Source organism: Setaria italica, chromosome IV (assembly GCF_000263155.2).
Source record: "Setaria italica strain Yugu1 chromosome IV, Setaria_italica_v2.0, whole genome shotgun sequence".
NCBI classification, from domain to species: domain Eukaryota; kingdom Viridiplantae; phylum Streptophyta; class Magnoliopsida; order Poales; family Poaceae; genus Setaria; species Setaria italica.
In genome coordinates, this window is record NC_028453.1 from 14,113,468 (window position 1) to 14,138,830 (window position 25,363).

At 42.0% G+C, this 25,363-nt stretch overlaps 1 protein-coding gene across 1 annotated transcript; it reads right to left on the reverse strand.

Moving 5' to 3' along the window:
• Nucleotides 1-2,835: 2,835 nt before the first annotated feature.
• On the reverse strand, nucleotides 2,836-4,624 carry LOC101759596 (BURP domain-containing protein 10). The gene is made up of 3 exons (XM_004965229.1): nucleotides 4,552-4,624; nucleotides 4,017-4,170; nucleotides 2,836-3,823 (listed from the first exon to the last, which is right to left on the reverse strand). The coding sequence occupies exons 1-3, from the start codon at nucleotides 4,582-4,584 to the stop codon at nucleotides 2,994-2,996; spliced, it is 1,017 nt and encodes a 338-aa protein (XP_004965286.1). The 5' UTR covers nucleotides 4,585-4,624; the 3' UTR covers nucleotides 2,836-2,993.
• Between the last annotated feature and the right edge of the window lie 20,739 nt (nucleotides 4,625-25,363).

Here is a 25,363-nt window from a genome sequence, read left to right on the forward strand (position 1 = left end):
ATTCTGTACTAGTGTCAGTATCATTTGCTAAAGCAGAAATGCCCTCAGGCGTGGCAGCTCTCCCAAACTTGATGCACCCTGCCCCATGTCAATCACAGAGGTTGCTGTCGCCTTGAGATAAACACATCCACCACCTGGTACAGCTTTGTTGCGCACAACACCTTCCAGTTCTTCAACGTGCCAATCGGATTGTCGACCATCTTCCGTTCGTCCACCCAGCTGCGGCCCTGACAACATAGAGTATTGCGAATTTTTCACAAGTTCCAAAGCACAGCAGCACCACACATATTCAGAATACAGTTATTCTTATTGCTCACCCACCAATGGGCCACTGACTCAAAGTTTGTTCCAATCTCTAAGCTAAAGATCTCAGAAATGTAGCTCCACAAGACTTTAGCAACACAATACTCAAAGAACATATGATTCACATATTCTTGTTCATTACAAAACAAGCAAGATAAGTCTTCTTTCCTTGTTTTAGCGAAGGGGGTGTTTGGGAACACCCTGCTAAACTTTAGCACCTATCACATCGGATGTTTGGATGCTAATTAGGAGTATTAAACATAGGCTAATTATAAAACTAATTGCACAGATGGAGTCTAATTTGCAAGACGAATCTATTAAGCCTAATTAGTATATGATTTGACAATGTGGCGCTACAGTAATCATTTACTAATGATGAATTAATTAGGCTTAATAGATTCGTCTTGAATTAGCACAGGGGTTCTGCAATTAGTTTTATAATTAGCTCATATTTAGTCCTACTAATTAGCATCCGAACATCCGATGTGACACTACTAAAGTTTAGCACTAGGTATCCAAACATCCCCTAAGTTGGTTCTGGTTCCACACCGAAGGGGTGAAAACCGGTTCAACACCTCTTGAAACTAATTGTCGTGTACATGGCTTGCACAGAAAAATTGCCACTGGAATCAAAGGTCCAGATCACGGCACCACAATCTTCAGTGTACACAATAGATTCGGCAATGGAAAGTAAGTCTAGCCATTGTTGCATTAATCTAGGGGTCACCCTTTTACGAAAGGAGATTTTCAATTCTGACCCATCCCATACCTCTGAAACAGTAATATTTTTACTAGGCTACAGTTGCCGAACTAGTGGTCCTCCCAAAACCTCACTGAGTTCCCATGCTACTTTACAGGCCCATAGAACCCCTTTCCAAAAAGGGGAAGCACCAATTTTAGGGCAACAAAAACTATTCTATACACTTTTTCATCCACATTCATACTTTTTTCACTTTACATCCCACCTTTATACATTATGTTTAACATACCTATCAATATTTTTATCACTTCGTCCCGTACATATATAAATGGTCTATATGGATGGCACACATCATGCATATATACCTGAACTTAGTATTTCTACACTAACATTGACAGAAATAGGTAATTTAGAATCATGTATTGATTTACTTTTGGACATTTCTATATAATAAACATACTTTCACTTCAGATTATTTTTAATAACAACATACGTGGCTAACTTAGATACAAATCTAGACATGTATTTTAAGTTATTTTTTATAATGACATATATGGGTAATTAAGATGAAGATCATGGGTTACTTTAGATTATTTTTTTACAATGACAGAGGTGGTTAATTTAGATAAAGGTTTAGGGGTTTACTTTATAATAATTTTATAATCATAGTGGTGTATAATTTTTTTAGAAAATATAATAGACTGATGGTTATGATTATTAGAGTCTACATGATTGATACCTGTATGTTTATTATTTTTGTAAGAATTTCTAGAATTTATCTTTTTTTTCTAGCACATCTCATGAGAATTAATGTGGAATCTCCAATTGAAAATAATGAAGGCATCTTGTAACAACTAAAAGTATTACCTTGAGCTCTCTCTCATTTCTTAAATATTCTAACACAATACCAATATAAATATATATCTATTATCTTTATCTGATTGTTATAGATTTTAGTTACTAATTACTCTATAATATTTCATCCGCATTTGTAATCTTTATTTTTCACTTTGCATCGGATGCATGCAATTGAATTTGTTTAATGGACCTTAAGTTTGAGCTATTTTTTAACATGAAAATCTATATTCTCATCATTTGCTCTATATATTTATAAATGGTGATACACATCATGCCCATATACCTTAATTATTATTTTTAATACAAATAAAAAAGGGGTAGTTTAGAATCGTATGTTGGTGTACTTGGGGTACATTTTTTCTGAAGGTAACTTGATTCAAATTTAGAGATTGCCTCATGTTATTTTTAATAAATGGCACATGTGAGTAACTTTTATACAAATTTAAGGGGTTACTTTTAGTTATTTTCTATAATGTTAGTGGTGGGAAATTTAAATGCAAATTCAAAGGAGTTATATTGAATTATTTTTTATAATGGCATAAGTAGGTAATTTAATTAAGATTGGGGTTACTTTAGTTTATTTTATATAAAGGTAGATGTGGGTAATTTAGATATATATAAATTTAGGGGCTACTTTAAGCCATTTTTATATGGGTAGAGGTGGATAATTTTTTTTTAAATATAATAGAGCCAATGACTATGATGATTTGAGTCACTGAATTGATGGCCGAATGTTTTACTATTTTTTTGAGAGAATTTTTAGGATTTTTCTCCTTTTCGAAACTATCTAAACTATCCATCTAGTATCCTAGGTGGGTTCACGTGGAGGATTTAAAATGAGACTCTAATTAGTAATAGTAAGATGGTATTTATGCTATCCCTCACTGTCCTGACAAAAGAAATTGGCCATTTAGGAGTTAGGAAACTTAATCGCAGAAAAAAGATAGGTAGGAATACTAGCTAGACATGATTTGTGAGATAGGACAACCATTTTTGTATTTTTTCATTGAAGCCCTCAGGCTCAGGAATCGGGACAAACAACACAGCTCGATGCACACGAGGCTTCGGTCTCGTCTTCCTTATTTTCTACATACAACATGGCCCACGGTGGAGCATGCCTCTAGCCCTCTACTCAGGCAGCAGAGGCGGGTGCCCAGAGGACGTCGCCCCTTGTAAGGAAGTGACACACCGGGGCTTCCCCTGGCTTGACACCAAGCTTCACCCAGTACTTCAGTGTGGGGTCAAACCCTGAGGTGTTCACGTGGCACACCGCAAGTGCCCGCACCACCGCCGGCCTTCTCGGCGCAGGGACGGCAGCAGTCTCCTCCTTCTGCAACGTAACCTCATAGATCCTTGTTGGGTTGACGGCGTGGCAGTAGAACAACGCGAACGGGAAGCTCATGCTGTGGCACGTCACGGTGTCCACCGCCGCCGGCTTGGCTCCTCCGGCGGTGACTACACGCACCGCCGCCACCCTGTACATGTGCGACGGCGAGCTGATGCCCTCCTCAGGCACGTCGAGGGATGTGGACAAGGCGCGGAGGTCGTTTGTTCTCAGAGCTGAAGCCGCGAAACCGTGCATGGACTCGACGGAAGCGACGCAGGCCTTCTGCTCGCCCGCCACCTCGCGGGGGTGCTCGCACGAGCTCAGCGTGGACCACATGCCGTGGGCCATAGAGTTGGATACCGGCGCGGACATGGTGACAATGTCATTGAAGTTCTTTCTGGATATCGGGATTGAATCGGCAGAGTCGGGGCGAAGCCAAGCGCTGTGCAAGGCGGCCGCCCGGTCGATGTAGAGGTTGATCTTGGACCCTGGGGTGAAGGTGGTCTCTGGGTACAGTAGCTTCTCTGAAGCTATCAAGTGTGCCCAGTTATGGAATATCTTTGCATCTTCTTTGTTAAGCTGGTCTGACTGTACAGACCAATAGTGCTCCTGTTCCTTAACGTTCCTCTCATTTCCTGTAAGATGTTTTCATTCTAGTGTCAGAAAAATTAACACCCGGTTTGCGTACTGATCAGTTTAAATAGTTTTTTTTTGTAATTTAGGAACTAAAAATCTATTAGAGTCCAATTGTATAAAGACGTAGAAACAATTTTTTCGAAATCATAAGGTATATATAGTTTGCAGAGATTATGTGTAGGAGAGAGATACCAGATGGTGTACTGATGTGGTCCAGTATGGCTGATGGTATGGTCCTGTTGGGAAACACTGACTGCCAGTATGCGTTGAGCTCTGACGCAGAGGCATAGTATGGCACTGTCATCCCCTCCGCTCCCATCGCCAGAGCTGCAGAGACCATGGCGACCTGCACGACGGCAATGTCAAAACGGGGTTAGTTATTACTTTCAAGCTGTCAAAGAGATAGTATATCTCTGACAACTCGGAGCCAGAACATTTGAAATCATTAAGGCTCCTGTTTAGAAGCTTTTAAGGTAATGATTCATCCTACACGGTTCTAGACTATCAAACAATGGAACAACAAATATGATAGATGATCTTGCACATATTCATCTACTTATGTAGCCATTTTTGCACATGTTTCGAATGCAAAAAATCCCATGCCTTGTACTGGAGGATGAAAGGGGAAAAAAATCTAGCTCCCTATCAACTCAGGCCGATTCCCCCTCAATCTGGTTATAGGACGACATGCTTTGAGAATGTAGGTATTGGGGGTGGCACGACATACCAGAAGTGGCACGAAGAACAGAAGAACACCCATTTGTTCCTGTACTACTAGCTAGCCTGCTGCTAAGTTGCCCGTGTTCTCTCCCAGCATCTAGGCACCCGTATTTATACAGGACGTGGACATGTCTTCAGGTACTTGTGATGAACAGTTGGCATATGCAAGCGTCCAGCTAGACTAATTAAATCTTGATGAGGAGATGGACACGCTGCGGCTGCAATGTTACACGTTGAAGGTTGCTTATTGAACATATGCCACATGTTGGAAAGCATATGCCAAGTGTTGGAAAAGCTTAATGAACATATGCCACGTGTTGGAAAAGCTTAATTAACATATGCAACGTACTGGAAAGCTTAATGAACATATGCCACGTATTGGAAAAGCTTAATAAACACATGCCACGTGTTGCAAAGGCTTGATGAACATATGCTACGTGTTGGAAATGCTTAATGAACATATGCCACGTACTGGAAAAGCTTAATGAACATACGCGGCCTAAATTATAATAATGAGCCTTTTACTATAGGACCAAGTACTATGATTGTTGGGTTGTTGTCAGCTATCCGTATTTAATACATTCATATAGTGGTTATTGTCCATTGTAAATATTTAATGCACCCATAAAAGTGGTGGTTGGCAGTAGTAATTATTCAATGCATTCGGACTAGTGAGCATGCCGCTCATGGCTCATGAGCAACAAAACACCCTTGTAGCCATGAGCAACAAAACATCCTTGTGCAAAGTGTTGGTATGGCTTCATGCATCTTTGCTCCACGCTCCATGATACTCCAAAGGATTTTGCCTATTTATCTTCGATGATTAATGGATAAGGAGATATACTCCGTTATTGTGGAATTAGGAAACTTCTTCGGCAACCATGTCGCGAAACTCTGAAATTAGATGTTTTGAACAAACTGAAAAATGATATCCCAATAATTTTGTGCAAGCTTGAGAAAATTTTCCTTCCTGCCTTGTTTGATGTTATGGTGTACTTGGCTGTCCATTTACCTGAGGAGGCAATCCTAAGAGGCCCAGTAAAATATGGATGGATGTATCCTGTCGAAACAAGGCTATGCACATTGAAGTGTTTTGTGAGAAATAAGGCTAAGCCTAAAGGATCCGCTCCAGAAGCATATGTTGCTAATGAGCACTTACCTTTTTGCTCAAGATACTTTGCCGATGATGATGTTGACACATCATCAATTAGGAGGGAAGGAACAAAGAGAATGTTGATATGTTACAAGAAAGGGATGTATCTTGTTTCCCGCATGGTGTGTAACTGTTCTTGGAGCGCCGAAGCTTACGTACCTTTATCTGGATTTTGAGAAGCTAGTTTGGTATGTGCTAAACAACTGCGAAGAGGTTGAGCCATATATCAGGTATGTAATCTGTTGGCTGCCCTAGAGGTAAATTGATGCTTCCAAAGCTGCAAAGGAAGCCATATGGATTAGAAAGTTTGTTTCTAAGTTGGGTGTGATCGCTAGCTGCTCCGAACCGATATACCTCTATTGTGATAATAGTGGTGCAATCGCATAGGCTAAGGAGACTAGATTGCACCAAAAGTCCAAACGCATAGTACATCACTATCATTTGATTCGAGAGATGATCAATCGAGATGTGAAGATATGTAAGGTTTGTCGGTGTTTAAACCCGGCAACCTACCGAGAGGGTGCCCGAGGTAGTGTTTTGGTTATTGGGGCTCGTCAAGATCAGGAACTCGAAGGTAAACGTAGACACACGATTTAGATTGGCTCGGGCCACTAGATTGCGTAATACTCTACGCCATGTGCGTTGGTTGGATTGAATTGCTTTGGAGGGGGTCCCTGCCTCACCTTATATTGCCAAGGGAAGGGTTACAGGTTGGTTGGTTACAAGAATAGTAGTCGGATTCGACTAGACGAGTTCTACTCTCATTACTACGAGTACGTTTTCTAATCCTCGACTAATTCCTATCTTTCCATGTATACTACACCATCCTACGCCATAGTCTCCATGTCAGATACATCTCGTTGTCCAGCCCCATATTTAAGACTGTTCAAATCTTCTGGTGGGCCCATAGATGCATGTACGACAAGCCTCCGAGTACTTTTTAGTCAAATACAGCAGTTTCGAGTACTTTTGTAGACTTAGTCGACTAGTTTTAGGTGCTCTTCAAGTACTTCATCTGATTGAATCTTCAAAGGTACCCAAAGACTGCCATGCGGTTAGAATGTACTCAACCCTCATTTAACTTAGTCTCATATCCTTCAATCTTGGATTTTATATGTAAGTGCGACGAAAGTTGCACTTCATATGGAGTAGCTCTCGAGCCTTAGGTTAAATCGAAGAATCAGGCTGAGGGTCAATTTGTAATTCGCATCACTTTCCTTAAAACCCAGAGAAATTTTTTTTTCTGTTGATGGACACGTGTCACACAGCCCCTGAGCCTTTTACCGACTAGTTTGGTGGGTATAAGGGTCAACCTCTGTTAATGTGACCATCTCTGAAAGGAAATCTTATCTCTTCCGAAAATAAAGGTAACTACCAATTCAGGTGTCCTGAAATCTCGGGTATCCTTTAAACCGAAATCCCTTTATTTGTGCCGTTGTTACCTCACCAGTGTGATAAATAACGGAGGAAGTTATCCCTTTTGTTTCATCTTTGCCAGTTGCCTTTCCAACTTCCACACTGTAGCCCTAGCGCCGCCACCATTGTTTAATATTCGAAAACTTGCGTCACCGTCTCCCCACCAAGCAGGCCCTGAGCGAACTCGATAGAAAATGCTTGTGACATTGAAGATGGGAAGGAAGGTTGCTGCATCCAAAGCAGTTGAAGGCGAGAAGAAGGAAAGGTCTGATAAGAAGAAGGAGCCACAATTGCCAGCACCGAAGTACGGGAAGATCGATCAGACTGCGCCGCCGAATCTCGTTTGCAGTTGGAAGCGATCAATTCTGAAGGAGGATGATATCAAGGCGCTCATAGCCGTCAATTTACTCCAAGGTTAGAAATTCATCAACTGGAGATCTGCATATGGCAACGCCTGCCCTTTGGAGTCCTACCCCAACGAGATGGTAATTTTTGCCCACTTCATTGAGCAGGGCCTTGCATTACCCTCTTCAGATTTCTTCCAAGGTTTATTGCATTATTATAAATTGGAGTTGGTGCATATGAACCCCAATGGGATCATCCATACTGCAATCTTTGCTCATTTGTGCGAAGCCTTTCTAGGGATCAGGCCGCACTTTCAGTTGTTTCAAAAAAATTTTTGTGTGAAGCCTCAACCTGCAAAAGATCATACCCTCGTGGTTGGAGGTGATGGGATCCAGATGTGGGACACAATGAGTAGCCAGTATCTGGATTACGAGTTGATAGACTCCAATGCCGGGTGGAAGGAGATGTGGTGCTACATTGGCAGCCATGATTCGAAACTACCCGAGCTGTCAAAATCGCCCCTCTTGGAACAACCACTGGCTTGATGAGCCAAAGCATGGTGATTGCTTGCAAGTACCCGAGCTAGTGAAGCGGATAGCAGATCTAAAGGAACAAGGGCTGACCGGTGTTGGTGTTGCATTCAGCTTTATGAAGCGACGGATTCGGCTGCAGCAGCAGCACTGTGACTTAGGCTACGAGTACACCAGCCGTGATGATCCTTCTAATTCTCTCCAGATGAAATCAGCATAGATGAAATCATAGCGAGGCTTAAGCGTATGTTCAAGAATGTGGGTGAGAGCCCCACTACTGTGCGGGAATTCAGTGCCGCTAACCCGCCGAAGCCTATAAGTACTCGTGGTTTTAGCCCCTGAGTACTTATTTTAAATGTACTTTTCAACTGACTTGTCTTATTTTGCAGGAAGATGTTGCTTTGCACTTCTCTGCTCTTCCTCCTCCCGGATCCAAATAATCCTGTGAAGCTGCTTCTCACGTGTTTACGCGGGAAGGCATGATAGGCGATGACCAGGTGGAAGAAATAGTCGAGTCCTCCAGCGGCACTACTTCTGATGCCGTGGAGAAATATGAAGTCAAGGCTCGACCATCTACGAAGGCTGGATTTTCCTCTATGTTGAAGAAACACTCGGCTACAGATGAGCTTGAAGCTACGATCCCTCCGCCTCCGAAGAAGAAACAGACCATTGTTGCAAAACGGGCTGTGAAGAAATCCATTGCTGCGGATAAGGTGCCCCCAAGGTAATTACCTATGAGGAAGGACACGGTTCTGAGGATCACATACTCCAAAAAGGTGTCTCCAATATCACCACCTTGTCTAATTAAGGTGATACTGGTGGTTTTGTAGGTACTCGACGAGGCGACCAAAGCGGAGAAGGTGGCTGCTGTGGCCGCTCAAAAGAAGTCACCGATCACTGAGGGGTTGATCGAGATTGAGGATGATCTAGATGCTCAAGATGCCATTCAGGTTGATCCCCAGGTGGTGAACCCCTCTAACGCAGATACAACTCAAGTAGTAGAGGCAAAGCTTAAAGTTGGCTAAGATCCCATTGTGCAAGCCACGCCGAAAGCATCGCCTTCAACTGTCAAGCCACTGTGACTATTTGGCCAACCCACCCTACAGTTAAGGAGGTCTTCAAAGTAATATTTATGCTCCTTTCGAGTACTAATTGTAACTCAAAATTGACTTCTTGTGTTGCTAAATCTTTGTCTTATGCAGGAAATCCTCTGATATGGACCTTGGAGAGCCTGGCTCAAGGCCCGTGACTGATGGTGATGGCCTCTTAGCCCAGGATGTTACCCCGGTGCTGCGAACCCTGATGCCTCAAGAGCAACTTGAAGGGACCTCGACTACTCTGAGTGCAATAGCCAATGTGGCTGCGTTGATGCACAAGGTAGTTGAGTCAATGGCTAGTGTAGAAGTGCCAGCCCCCGAGCCATTGCCCAAAGGCCCAGTGACTACTCCTGGCGTCGTGGCCTCTCCTGAAGCCCCCGAGCCAGTTGTAGAGATTGAAAAGGCATCAGCTTCTGAAGCCATAGCGACGGAAGCTGAAGCGGCTAGGCCATCGAGTAGTCATACCCTGGTGCTGCAAGGAGAATTCCATGCAGAATCTGGAGCTGATAAGAATATCCGTCTTAGGTATATTCTCCTTCCCTTGTGTTGTTGGAGATAATTAGTAAATTTGTGCTCATGAATTTCCACGAGTACTGATTTTTATGCTGTAGGACATCATTGAGCACTCCTGCCACAATTCACAGATGCTTGAAGGGTATAGTGATACAATACTTCATGCGGAGGCACTGGAGGTAGAGCTTGCCAAAGAGAAAGAATACTCCTCATGGTTACTTATGACATTTGATGGGACAGCCATCGAGTACTGCAATCACATTCAGGAGCTCACGGAGCAAAAAGATCACCTTGTCGGGCAGAAAAGATCCTTGAGCTAGAAAGTCAAAGGTAATCTTCTGCTCTTGCAATTTTATGTCCGTTGATTCTACTCTATAGTCTTTGACCCTTATTGTATATCAATGTATAGCTTTGAAAAAGGCAAAGAAGGATCTTTAGGCGTAGGTCACGGATTGGAAGAATTCTTATTACCGTGTGACCGACCAACATGATAAGCTTGTACTTCCCGTTGAGAAGCTAGAGCATCACCTTGAGAAGGAGAAAAAGATGCGCGAGGATGGCGAGACTAACCTAGTTCAAGCTATGGAGACTTTGAAGAGCCGTGAGGCAGAGGCGGAGAATGCTTCCTTTGCTTTGAAGCAAATCCGTGAAGCCGTCCAGCCCATTGCGGACATGATAGAGCCTTTAATTGAAGGTGTGGAGCTGCGCCCTCTGGCAGAAATACTCAAGGACGTGCTAGATGACGGACCGAAAAGGCGACCAGAGGGGGGGGGCGGGGTGAATGGGAGCCTCAAATATTTCTTTTGAAATCTTAGGCTTCTGTCCCAAATTCAAACCCCAAAACCAAAGCGGGTGGAAGATGAGAGATCCACGAGCCAACCGGGTGGCTAGGTGTCTATGGTGATGACGATAACACAACGGGACTCTAAGGAAACAACTGGAAGCAAACTCCAAAGATCTGGAAAGAAAATTTCAAAGATCTGAGTCAAAACAGGACTCAAACTGCTTCTGTCGAAAGTTCCGACCCCGATCGAAAGTTTCAATAACTATCGGAAGTACCGGGGATCTCCTGACAGGAGTTCTCTATTGTTTCAGCAAATTTCCCTTCGGAACTTCCGACACAGTGTCGGAACTTCCGACAGCACAGAAATCAGCCTTCGTGAGGAGAGAAGAAAAATCCAAAACTCGACCAAATGACCTCCACAAATCATGAAATTTTAACTATAGTTTCCTAACAACATAACAAACATGTCACCAAAAGGTCTCCTCAAAAAGATCAGCCAATCAAAGGGAATTAAATATATTGTGAGGAACGCCAGTTTTTCAACCCTAGAGCTTGAATCGTCCCGATCTATGAACTCGTGAGGTTTCAATCAAATCCCTTTGGTGGAAAGGTTCAAATCACATCCTAGTTCATTTTCAAAGGACTGGTTTGACTCAAGAACTCCCATAAATCACGAATCAACCAAAAACATGAGAGGGAGAAAAAGGGAGAAAATAAGAACGCGAAGAACACAAGCGAGAATCGTAAATCCAACCGGGATGGGACAAGATGGCTCAAAATAGATCATTGGATTACTTCACCATGTCCGGTTACAAGCCACCCCTTAGCACAATCAAAGCTAGGATGGTGAAAAGATGAAACAAAGATCCCTCCTCCCTCTCTCCCTCTCTCGCTCAAAGGCTCTCACAAACAAATGAGAAAACCCCCACCTAACTAGCCCAAAGAGATGGCTGCCCCAATAGCCCTCTCCTCAATTATATCGGCACTTGGCTACTTCCCAAGTTACCCTTACATGAAGCATACAACTCCAAACACCCTAGGGGCAAAACCGTCTAGCTTTTTCTTCGTTCATCGGATGGCACCGGCGCCTTTACGACTTAGCTTCGCCTCGACGCTAGCTTCGTGATGGTGCCACGCGTCCTCTGACTTGACGTCGTCCGACCACACCGAGCTCGCCCCTGGTTTTGAGGTCAAACCGGTCAAACCCTCTTGCACGCCCTGCAATGCGTGACTCACCGATGTCGACGCATGTCCAGCCTCCGCCAAGCCTTCGACGCCTCCAAGTCTTTCGCTCCCGGCTTCCGGGCCGCCTACTCAACATGCCTTCATCCTGCTTGACTCGACCAATGCCGTCTCCATCACCGTGGATGTTCTCTTGCTCTTCCGTGCACCATGTGGATTGCCCATGACTCTGCTCGGACTCCTCAGGTCCCTCGGTCCAAGCCTACTCATATCCACCCTTCACTACCCTAGTTCACCGGCATGGACCTTTCGTGCTTGACCTTCACCTCATGTCGTCGACCGCCACATCACATCCTACACCTACACATCACAAGCCAAGAGACACAACACACAACATACAGTTTACATAAACACCACAACACAACGCACTCAACACAACACATCCGGTTAGCCGTTAGCATAGTCATGCACATATGAGATATGGACTCAACCGGTAAAGTCTCAAATCATCTAGTCAATCACTCATCACAAATAGACCAAGGCACTTCACAACTTGGTCTCTCAATCTCCCCCTTGATAAGTGCATTGACAAAAGATGATTTGAAAGAAAAAGAAAAACTCATTCAAGTGCCCAAAAGCCAAGTAAAAGAAAACACAAGGCAACTTGATATGAGAAAAGATTATGCAAGCTCCAAACAAAAATTCTAGGTTGCATCAAAGTCATTTCTCAATCTCCCCCTTGATAAATCCCACAAGACAACCAAAGAGTCAAGCAAAAGACACAAGAGCTTCATGAATCCCAAAATGCCGTCAAAGCCATTTCAACATTTGTCAAACGCTCATCACTATAAAATCAAGGTTCATATCAACTTGATTTTCTCAATCTCCCTCTTGATGAGTGTGTTGACAACATTCAAGTACAAAGAAATGGTTTGAGAGGTAAAAGCTGAAAATCTCATCCAAGTGATCAAAAACCAAGTAAAGGCAAGGATTAAAGTCACTAGGCATGAGAAGAGCCATAAAAGCCAGTATCAAAGTCATTGGAAACTTGAAATGAAAAATATCAGTCCCCTAAGATAAGGGCAACGGCTCTACACGACTGTGATAAAATCATGTGATCCCTCAAAAAGAGGCAGAAAATAGGCTCAACATTAATCACATGAAAATTTAAACTCAAATCAAAATCGGCTCCTCAAGAAGAGGTAAATAGCTCAACGCGACCGGCACAAGAGCACAAGAGCATACACAAACTCACAATTATCTAATCAAATATCGGCTCCTCAAGAAGAGGTAAAGAAGCTCAACACGACCGGCAAGAGCACAAGAGCAAGAAAACTCACAAGAACTTGACGCCCCCTGAACAAATGCAACTCCCCCTGAACAAATGCACTCCCCCTGAAATCATGCACTCTCCATGAAATCAAAGCATGTAAAGGCTCTCCCACTTGACAAATGAATGAGTTTGTATGAATTTCTCCCAGTTTCTACCCCTTGTTGACATCAAGTCAAGCATAAGAACACAAAATGCATGTAAGGAAATGCAGAACCTACCAAGCTTCTCAAACATACCACAAAGTACTCTCAAAGGCTACAAGATAGATAAGCTTGGTGGATTATAAGGAGCAATAGCATCGCCAGCAAGATGAATTTATGTTACAACAAGGAGGTGAAGCAAATATCCAGTTTTAGCATTGTTCAAAAAGATCACCACATGAGAAAATACCTAGTCAAGAAATACCCAAGCAAGGAGGTCTAGACCATCAAAAGCTCATACAAGGAACAAATACTCTTAACAAAAGATCATTGCAGACACCCACAACACATCACTTGTCATGTGAAGCTTGTTGAAACCAAGTGCCTACTTCCTTTGGTAGACATCTTGTAACAACTAAGCAAACCAGAATATGAACATGAAACATGAATATTTGGTGAAATTTGTGAATTTATTATCTTTATCATTTTTCTTTTCATTATTCACACAAGATAAAGTACATGAAGTCCCTTTGCGGCACAAAGAAGTCATGCTTTCACAAGGGGTGCATCATGGGCTAAACATCTGCAATGATATCTAGATCTTTGACCCAATTGAAAAGAACATGAATTCCAACCACAAGCTAAAAATGGAACTAGCACCTAGTAAACCAAAACTAAGTATGTACTCATGGGTGATACACAAGTTAATACAGTAGAATTTAGCATTGAATTTTAGAAAGCAGTTTTCCCATCATGTATCCATTATTATCAAGAGCATAACTGCACATTGCATCTAAGTCACCAACCAAAACACTAGCTCACAAGTAGCATAAGGTGGTACACAGGGTATATAGGAAAAGCTCATCTAGTGTAATATGAGACAAAATGCATTATGATACAGATGCAGTGTAATGCTAAAAGAGATGGGGCTCGGCTCAAAATCAAGAACGCTCATGAGAGTCAAACCAATCTAGGAAAAACTCTGTGGTAAAAGAAGAACCACCAATGATCCCAATTTAGTACCATAGAGGGGATACCAATTGAAGAATAAAAAAATTTCATCCCTTGATACCAATTGAAGAAGATGGAATCCAATTGAGAGATCAAATGTGATACCAATTAAAAGATCAAAAGCGGATATCCAAAACCAAAGCAAGTTTTGGTCCAAACTCCCCCTCGAATGAAGCCAAACTCCCCCTCAACCAAAGACACCTAGCAAACAAAAACTTGGAAAAGAAGGGGCAAAAGAAAAGCTCTAACACCAATTAAAACTAAGAGAAAATTGAAAGATTGAACAAATGCAACCCAAAGACAAGGCAAGCCCAAAAATAAGATGAAGCTCAAATCATGTCACACAATGTAATGATGATATCAATTGTGAGGAATTAAAGCATTGCAACATGATTCCATATTTATGAATAAAAGTTTGGGCAAAGCAAACATGTCAACAAGGTGCAAAGGATTATACAAATATACTAAGCTAAAATGATACCAAATGAACAACATGTCATACCCAATACAAAGACTAAGCTAAGGCATGGCACGATGTTCATGCGGATCATCCACCAAAATATATCACAAAGCTAGTATGAAAAGATGTACATGAAGATCACACAAGCTAACATGGAAAGGTAGCTAGCCTACCATGGTATATTAACAGCATGATACAAGTGCAAAACATGCAATAGTATGCAAGTAAGCACAAGAATGTGGAGTGAAAAAAAAACTCACTATACAAGTGTACAAAGGCCTCTTGAGGGCCATCCAAATGGTGTGAAGAATCATCAAGTCTTGATCACCTCAAGGAAAAGATCAAGTCACTTCGAGCTCATGTTCTCCACTCGCATTCCTGTACCTACACATGAGGGGACAAAAAAGACCGAATCTTGGATCCCAAAGGGTTAGCAAGCATATACTTGGGAATCCAAAACTTAGTCGCACGGGTAAAAGATGCACTCAACTTATGTTGTGGGTTAGCATGATGCAAATACCGGTTCAAATGATAAGGTTTTGAAACACCCTTGGAAACATGCCTCAAAGGAGCAACTCAAGAAGAAGAACAAGTGCTACCACTAGCAAAAAGGCAATGATCCCCCAAGGTCTTAAGAGAAGAACCAACACAAGCACCATGAGAACCATATCGTGGACCAACATAGGAAGAACTAGAAGCATGTCCATGTGCATGAGCTAACTCACTAGAAAAGGAGTCAAAAAACCCATCAATGAAATGTGGCTTCTTACTAGGCTCACAAGTATGCATGCCATGAGCAAGGCTATGAACAACCAAAGGTCTAGAAGCACGAGCTTGCCGCATTTGTCTTGCACGGCGATAACAAAAACTCTCTTGATGCCCATCTTTCTCATAATGAGAGCAATGGTATAAAGGCCTTTTTGGAGGCACGATCCAAGAGGACGAATCAACATTCTCATCCAAGTGATAAGTCCCTTGGGACTTAGGGCAAGAAGCATCAACATCCACCTTGGTGCCCAATTTAGGATCACACATGCCATGGGAAAGGCTATGTGGCTTCCTAAAAGCTTTGGCACGCACATGTCGCTCATGCTTGACACGGTGAAAGCAAAACTCAACGATATGCCCATATTTCTTGCAAAACGTGCAATGAAACTTCGGTTTGGAAATATGAGTTCCAAAAATGCGAGAAGCACCCTTGCAACTTGAAGTGTCTTGGGCAATACCGGAAGAAGCAACAAGTTTAGGAGTAGCTATAGAAGAGATATCCAAAGCACTAGCACAAGTTCTATCATCCAAAGACCCACGCTCAACACAAGAAGCAAACTCTGGTTGAGAAGAAGCAATTTTGGAAACACCAACATCGGAGTGACAAGAATTGCGAGAATCAAAAGACTTAGCACTAAGACTCTTGCATCTTGTGGCCAAAACCTCATTTTCAAATTTGAGGCGATCACAAGTACCACATGGAGCATTTCTCAAATTATCCATCTCCTTTTCAATACACTTAGCATATGTAGTACGCAAGAGTTCATTTTCTTTCTCAAGGTTGGCACTCATCTCATTGTGCTCAACCAACTTGGCGCTTATATCATCACGCATTTGCTTCAAAGCCAAAACTTCATTTTCCAACTCAAAGCATGACGTGCAAATAAGACTGCATGAACAATCATCATCATTCATATCAAGCATGATATCATGATTATCACAAGAAGTAAGGCAGGCATCATCATCAAGCACCAAAGAACACATGCTACAAGGCATAGACTTCATTTCACAAATTTCAGCCCTAGCATGCTCAAGTTCATCTACACATGTGGTGTGAGACAATTTTAGTTCATTAATTTTAGCAAACAAAGACTCACAAGAAACACATGGCAAAGAAGCATTGCACCTCAACAATGAAATTTCATCGCTAGCCTTATCAAGATCATGATTTAAAGCTACACAAGAATTGCAAGGAATAGAGGCATTGAGTTTCAACAAGACATTTTCAGATTTCAAGCAATTAAGAGAAGAGTTTAATTCATCATTCTTTCTAAGCAAGGTATCACAAGAATTGCAAGAATTTAAAGCACATGACTTCCAATGAGCAATTCCACATTTGAACCTAGCAATAGAACATTTCATCTTCTCATTCTTCCTACGCAAAGCATCACAAAGCTCTATGTTTCTCTCATTCTCATCTTCACAATCATCAACACGATTGCATAGAACCATGATGCATTTTGCAAGCGTACCTTGGCTCATGTCTCTTAGCCCGCGGTAGAACTCGCCCTTCGTGAGGTCACCGTCTTGGTAGTTCTCGAGGAGATCCATCACCACCTCCACTTCAGGTTCCAACTCAATCTTCGAACTCCTCCTACCTGAGGACAATGAAACACAAGAAGAGCTTGGTGCCATATCTCAAAACACCGGTTAGGATTTGCCCAAAGCAAGCTCAAATCTCAAAAACCAAATCCGCAAGCCAAAACGCCCTTTTTCTTGTCACCCCATGGATCACAAAGCCGATTAAGATTGTGTGATCCTTAACCTAGCTCTGATACCAATTGAAGGACCGAAAAGGCGACCAGAGGGGGGTGAATGGGAGCCTCAAATATTTCTTTTGAAATCTTAGGCTTCTGTCCCAAATTCAAACCCTAAAATCAAAGCGAGCGGAAGACGAGAGGTCCACGAGCCAACTAGGTGGCTTGGTTTCTATGGTGATGATCGATAACACAGCGGGACTCTCAAGAAACAACTGGAAGCAAACTCCAAAGATCTAAGTCAAAACAAGACTCAAACTGTTCTTGTCGGAAGTTCCGACCCCCTATCGGAAGTATCGGGGATCTCTCGACAGGAGTTCTCTATCATTTCAGCAATTTTCCCTTCGGAACTTCTGACAGCACAGAAATCAGCCTTTGTGAGGAGAGAAGAAAAATCCAAAACTCAATAGACCTCCAAAAATCACAAAGTTTTAACCATAGTTTCCTAACAACATAATAAACATGTTTCCAAAATATCTTCTCAAAAAGATCAGCCAATCAAAGAGAATTAAATATCTTGTGAAAAACGCCAGTTTTTCAACCCTAGAGCTTGAATCGTCCCGATCTATGAACTCGTGAGGTTTCAATCAAATCCCTTTGGTGTAAAGGTTCAACTCATGTCCTAGTTCATTTCCAAAAGACCGGTTTGACTCAAGAACAGCCAGAAATCATGAATCAACCAAAAACATGAGAGGGAGAAAAAGGGAGAAAACAAGAACGCGAAGAACACAAGCGAGAATCGTAAATCCAACCGGGATGGGACAAGATGGCACGAAATAGATCATTGGATTACTTCACCATGTCCGATTACAAGCCACTCCTTAGCACAATCAAAGCTAGGATGGCGAAAAGATGAAACAAAGATCCCTCCTCCCTCTCTTACTCTCTCCCTCAAAGGCTCTCACAAACAAATGAGAAAACCCCTACCTATCTAGCCCAAAGAGATGGCTGCCCTAACAGCCCTCTCCTCAATTATATAGGCACTTGGCTATTTCCCAAGTTGCCCTTACATGAAGCATACAACTCCAAACCCCCTAGGGGCAAAACCATCCACCTTTTTTTCGTTCATCGGATGGACCTGACGCCTTTACGACTTAGCTTCACCTCGACGCAAGCTTCGTGATGGTGCCACGCATCCTCTGACTTGATGCCATCCGATCGCACCAGACTCGCCCCCGGTTTTGAGGTCAAACCGGTCAAACCCTCTTGCATGCCCTGCAATGCGTGACTCACCGATGTCGACGCATGTCCAGCCTCCGCCAAGCCTTCGACGCCTCCAAGTCTTTCGCTCTCGGCTTTCGGGCCGCCTACTCGACATGCCTCCATCCTGCTTGACTTGACCAACACTGTCTCCATCACCATCCATGTTCTCTTGCTCTTCTGTGCACCATGTGGATCGCCCATGACTCTGCCCGGATTCCTCGGGTCCCTCGGTCCAAGGCTACTTGTATCCACCCTTCACTGCCCTAGTTCATCAGCATGGACCTTTCGTACTTGACCTTCACCTCATGCCGTCGACCGCCACATCACATCCTACACCTGCACATCACAAGCCAAGAGACACAACACACAACATATAGTTTACATAAACACCACAACACAACGCACTCAACACAATACATCCGGTTAGCCGTTAGCATAATCATGCATATATGAGATATGGACTCAACCGGTAAAGCCTCAAATCATCTAGTCAATCACTCATCACAAATAGACCAAGGCACTTCACAACTTGGTCTCTCACTAGACAAATTTTCCAGCTACATCCAGAAGATGGCCAAGTCAATCTCCCAGCAAGTGTTGAGCTTCGTGAATTCATTCTACCCAAAAGCCAATTTGGCACCCGTTGCTGAGGGCGTGGCGGACGACTGCACTGATGAAGCCTTTCAATAGTATATGGAGGAGATGGCCCCAATTGCTGAAGAAGTAGCCAATCATCTAGCCCTTGAGTAATTCTGTATCAAAGCAAATATTAGTTCTGTATTGTAAACATGATATGAATGCTTTGTAATGTAAATATTTCTAAGTCTTGTTGCAATCTGTGTTGCTTTCAACTTCTTTTTTAGTGCAACTCACAATCTTCCCTGATATTTGCTCGTATGGTAGATGTGAGTGTCTGCGCACAAGGCTTCTTTGATGAGCCTCATCTGGCGCTAGTTGTGAGTACTCTTGTTATGTGTTTCTTTGTTGCGGTGCACAAGTACTCAAGCTGCCTGGGCTGTAGACTTCTTTAATAGAGGTTTCTTCAGGGTTTCAACAACTAGAGCCTATCTTTACAACCTCTTTGAGTTGTATTGATGTTACACTTTGGAAAGTCTAGAACTGCAGACTTGTTATTACAAGCCACGACTAGACATACTTGTCTGGTAGATAGTCTCTCAGGTAGTTAATTAACTCCCGAGGTACTGATGGCTTATTTTTTGCAAGCCGCCAAGGGACAGGTGTGTCCAAATGAATTAACTAACTCATGAAAATTATTGCAGACTTTCTTTGCAAGCCGCAATTGGAAAATTTTGTTCGGTGAGTTGAATAACTCAAAAACTTTGCAGACTTGTTATTACAAGCTGTATTTGGTCAACTTTTGCCTAGAGAGGTGAATAGCTCATTAGAGTTGTGCAGACTTGTTATTACAAGCTGCTATTTGGGCAACTTGTGCCTAGGGAGCTGAATAGCTCATTTAGGATTGCTGCGAACTTGCTTCTACAAGCCGTGATAAAGCAGAAGTGTGGGCAAGTCAATTTTATTGGCCAGAGATGCATGAAGACATGAAAAGATTTGTTGCTACTTGCCTAGAATGCTAGAGAGCAGGAAATATTTTGTCAAGAAATTCTATGCCTCTAAATTATAATTTGCAAGTGGATCTATTTGATGTTTGGGGTATAGATTTTATGGGACCATTCTTGAATTCACATGGATATGAACATATCTTGGTCATGGTTGATTATGTTTCTAAATGGGTGGAAGCTCTTCCATGTCGGAAAGCATCAACAAAAGAATCAATTCATATGATCAAGACAATGATATTTTTTAGTTATGGAGTGCTAAGAATTTTGATAAGTGACGGAGGATCGCATTTCACGAGAAAAGATTTTGGCAAATGCTTGAAGAAATTGGGGATTGAGCATAGCGTATCTACAACTTATCATCCTCAAACTAATGGCCAAGCTGAGACTTCAAATAAGCAGCTCAAGGATATCCTAAAGAATACGGTGATCAAAGGAGGGAAGGATTGGTCAAAGAAGTTGGATGGAGCATTGTGGGCATATAGGATAGCTCATAAAACACCTGTAGGTATGACCCCATATCAATTCGTTTATGGAAAAACGTGCCATCTTCCCGTCGAACTTGAACATAAAGCTTATTGGGCTATAAAAGAGATGAATCTCAATGTTGATGCTACGAGAATAAAGAGAAAAATTCAAATAAGCAAGTTAGAGGAGTTGAGGGTTAAGGCTTATCACAGTACAAGCTTTTATAAGGAAAGAACCAAGAGATGGTTTGACAAGAGGCTTCACAAGAAAGAATTTAAGGAGGGTGACAAAGTGCTACTATACACTTCAAGGTTTAAACTCTTCGATAAAGGAAAATTGATGAGCAAATGGGATGGACCATACGTGGTTCGTTGTGTATCACCTACCAGAGCAGTAACAATTATGGACGTCAAAGGAGATCAAATATGTTGTGAATGGATAGTGACTAAAGGTATTCCTAGAACCTGGCATTGATCTTATCAATTATATTGACATTTACACCATAGAGGAAGAACGGCCACGTCAAGGCTGACGACACTAAAATAGGTACCTTGTATATACTCTATCTTACATTATGTTATTTTCTTTCAAATTTTTGTGTGGAACTCGAAAAATTAGATATATTTTTAGACGTACACGAAAAAGCAAAGGGTAGAGGGGCCAAAAACCCCTTGGGCCGATCGGCCTAGAGACTCCCAGACTGATCAGTTTGGGAGGTTTTCACCTCCAAATTGGTCCCACCCCCCTTTCTCATCTTTGGTAATGACAGAATATGGAAGTAAATTTTTGCGGGAAGGAGCGAGGAAGTTTTTGGGCATGTGTGGTTCCTTGGCCAAGACTACAAGAGTATATAATGAGGGCAATTGGAGCTCGAGTTTCGCATCTACACAAGCAATTCTAATCCACTAAAACTAGAAAAAAAAGTGCAATGGCGACGTCTAGGAGCTCGGGAGATGAGAGGGGGCAGCAGCCGGTGAAGGAGGAGGCTAGGCCGATCAGCCTGACCTTTCCAAGCTGATCGACACCACCCTCTTCCTTGGCCTCCGCCTTCGCCCTTCACATGAAAGCTAAGAGGTGCGAGTTGGGTCCTGAAACTCTACCAAGGACCCCTCGTAACGCTCGCATTAGCGTTGGAGGCAAGGCGCCATCTAGAGAGCTCACGGATCGCAAGTTCATCATCCTCTCAAATGATAGTGAGGTGCCAACGAAGAAGAAGGAGGCCGTTGTTTCTCCCACAAGGCGTTCAGGAAGGCTCCTTGGGATCAAGTGCAGGAACTATGTGGAGAAGACGTCCGAATACTCGCTGGCTAACTATGGAGGTGATAGCGACTGGGAGATCGATAGGAGCCCTGGATCGTGGGGTGTTGTAGGCCGTGACAACGAAGAAGACACCAACACGTACTGGATTGGGCTGATGAGATGAAGAAAAGAAAAGAGGAAGAGGAACGGCATCAAGACAAGGGCAAAGAGAAAGATCTAGAAGACAATGGGCAAGAACCGGAGGAGCATGATTGTATGTGTTGTACCGCTTGCAAGAAGAACATCCACTACCTCTTCGACGCCATCGACGACATCATGAAGGCCTTGCAAGCTTTGGATTAGAAGGTTGAAGACAGTGATCGCCTCCAAGAGGATGACTTCAACTTCTTGCAAAGGAATGTGAGGAAACTCTTCGGGATGTGCAGAAATATGAGGAAGAACAGAGCTAATGGTGAAGGAAGCAGCAACCATCCCGTGTGCAAGCAGTGCGGGCAGCATCACTAGTGCGTTCAAGAGCATCTCTCCTTTTGTACTCCATTTGGTTATGACAAGGACGTTGTAGATTTTAAGCGGGGGGGGGGGGATCACAGCTTGTAAGGAGTTTTTGGATCTAGTTTGTTCAAGTCGAGTCCTGTGAGAGTCCAAATTAGTGTTTTTATTTCAATCAAAATTTGATAAAGTAGTAGTCTTCTTAGCTTCAGGAAGGCTAAGGTTTAGATCGCTACTTTAGCGTCTAGGTTTGAAGAAGCATGAATAAAATCAAGGATTATGTGAGTGTTTTTAGTGTCTACCTTTGCTTGCTTGTCTTTTACTTTTCCTTTATAACTTCTGATCATGAGCTTTGTCTTGAATTTTAAATCTTGGTTGTGGAGTTAAGTAATTGATTTATCTTTGCAAGACCCATGCTTCATGATGATCTAGTACTTTGGTTTTGATTATGCTCTATGAGTAAGGTTTAAATTGGAGGTGATTTAAAAAATTTATTGCTTATCAAAAACCTCTGCAAAAACAAGATTGATCAAGTTCTCTAACCGGGTTGAGAGTTGTTTATGCTATCCAAAGCCTAAAAAGATTTATCCATACCACCATAAGCAAAATTAATGCTTTGAATTGAGTTAGGATCACTCACTCTTGGATTGTTTTAATTTCAAGCATTGATCATATCCTTCTACTATCTCTTATTGCTAGCCTCGTCAATATTCACTAATTAGAGTTTTTCATTGGAACAATCATATTTTCTACTGAATTCCTTAAACCCGAACCAAATGTTTCACAATTTTATTACCTATTCCTTGAACACAACCCAATATTTGAAGATTTGTTCCATTTCTAGCCGTGGAATATGAAATTTTATGGAAGGGACAATGTATGGAAGCCACACAAGAAAAGGGAGTGAAAAAGGAGGGCAAAGGAGGCTACGCTGATCGGCCTAGCACCCTCCAGGCTGATTGGCCTGGGGCTCTCTTGCCTCGGTTCACATGCGAAAAATTTTGGGAAGCTCTATGGAACATTCTAAAGCTAAAATTTGTGGTGTGGTGTTCAATGGAGGTTTCGAGAAGAGATGAAAAATAAGGAAAAAAAGGGAAGAAAGAAAGAAAGTGTGTGAAAGAAAACAAAAAAAGGGGTATAAGAAAAAGAATAAGCTTGAAAAAAAGAGGAGTTTCTACTGTCATGAGGATCAAAGAAAGTGCAAAGAAGGATTACCTTGTTTACAGAACGGATCTTCATTCCAACCATGTGCAATCCGCCATGTTAGTTCCTTTATTTTATTTTATTTTATTTTGATTTTATTTTAACCATGAATAGTAGTACTTAGTGAAATTGTGAATGGGAATTCAATGTTAAATTTTGAAATGTGAATTCTCAATAGGGATGCATGCATGTGAGTATGATTAGTTATCACAATGTACATGTGATTGGTTGGATAGTATTAGCAAATTTGATTTGATAGTGTGGGCTCCAATTTGATTGGAATAAAAAATGGTCTGGTGATATGATTAGTTATCGGAATGTTTTACAACATTTCGTGAATTATGATGTTTTACACTTTTTATTGAAGTTGATGTTTGTGGAATAATCTATCTTATTATAATTTTATTTGGATAGTTTGGGCTAACTATGTCAGGTGGACGTTCTTTTCGTTGTAGTGATGGTGGCCGTGTAGGTGGCCACCGTGGTGGTGGCAACCGTGGAAGTGGTAGGGGACACTACATTTTCAAGGAGCCACAACTGGCTTGTCCTCCAAGAATTCACTTCCCTAATCGTGTTATTGACTTGCTTACCGGCAATCGAAGCAAAGGAGCAATTCCCAACATAGTAATATTCTTTCTTTCTTGTAATTGGTTTTTTACTATACATGAATCATTTTTAAATTTACTTACATACATTGTAGCTTATCGATCCTATTAGATGTCTTAAAGATGTTATCGAAGCTCTAAGTGGTACTTCTCCTTTAGTGCAATCCGAGATGGTTGGTGAATGGAAGTTTAAAAGAGTGAAGATCCCTTTTGAAGTACCTGTTTGAGGAGGACAAGCCAACTCAATGCGACGACCAGAACAAGCCATCCCGATGGTATCAATTGCCGCATGGGGTCAAGTAGCATCAAATAGGGTAACTTTTGACAGAACCACTGTGGAGGCCTACGTACAACAGCTTTAAGGATCGTCATGGAAACTTTGTGCCAAACTTCTCATATTTTCAAATAAAGGCGCTCGAGGAGGGAGAAAGCAATATGACTATGACTTTTGAGAGGCTTTGTCAGCTAAATCAACATGACATGGTATGGAACATTCTTTTATCATTCAAATCATTCTTTATCTTTAGTTATGTTACATATTTAGTTATGTTACATCTTTTAACTTTCATCATGTTATTCTATCTTTTTCTCAAACCATTATGGCAATGAGCTTTCATGTGATTCTGACTCAAGTCTTGGATGTGTTAAATTATAGTTACATGGATGGAAATCCGATATACACCAGAGATTTCAAGCTCTATGCTCATCTCACTTTCTATAGGCTATATCAGACCTCTCCAATGTTCGAGATTTATGGTAGTGTATGTGACTGTCCATGTGAAGCGGTAGAGAGTGCACTAATTCATGCTCTAGTTTATATTGATGAAGTTCTAGGCTTTACAATTAGAGATTTAAACTATGTTGCATATCTAAGGAAGCGAAGTGGAGTATGAAATATGTAACATGCATGGATGTACCCTACCCTTTTATTATGGATTTGAACTTGTTCTCTCTAAAATCTTAAGTATTAATGTACAAACTTGTGAGACTTGTTATATATATTTCCTTGCATATATAATGTTTTTTGAGTGTTGGATCTGAATAGGTTGATTGTGAACCATATTTTAAAAATTTGGCATGAGAATGGAACAAATTTTTAGCAGGAAAGACATTTCCAGAGGTGGGTGACGCTATCACCAGCCCCTGGAAAATAGTTTGCAGGGTGGGTCATGGCGTCACCTGCCCCTGAAGATACCATTTCCAGAGGTGGGTGATGGCGTCACCCGCCCCTGGAAACAACTTTACGGCGGCGAACCTGTTACCTGCTCCTGAAACAGCTATTTGTAGCTATGAAAAGCAGGAGCGGGTAACACGCCCACCCCTGCAAATGCCATTTCAACCGCCCCTGGAAACCGTATTTGTAGTAGTGTGCCTCCTGTATCAGCGAAATCCTTTTTCACAATGTTTGTCGTGTAATGGGCTAATAAACAAGAGTTTCCTACAAGATATCTTCTGATCTATGACAATAATTTTATGACAAATGTCAAAACGTTATAAATTTATAACATTATTTTCTAAGAAT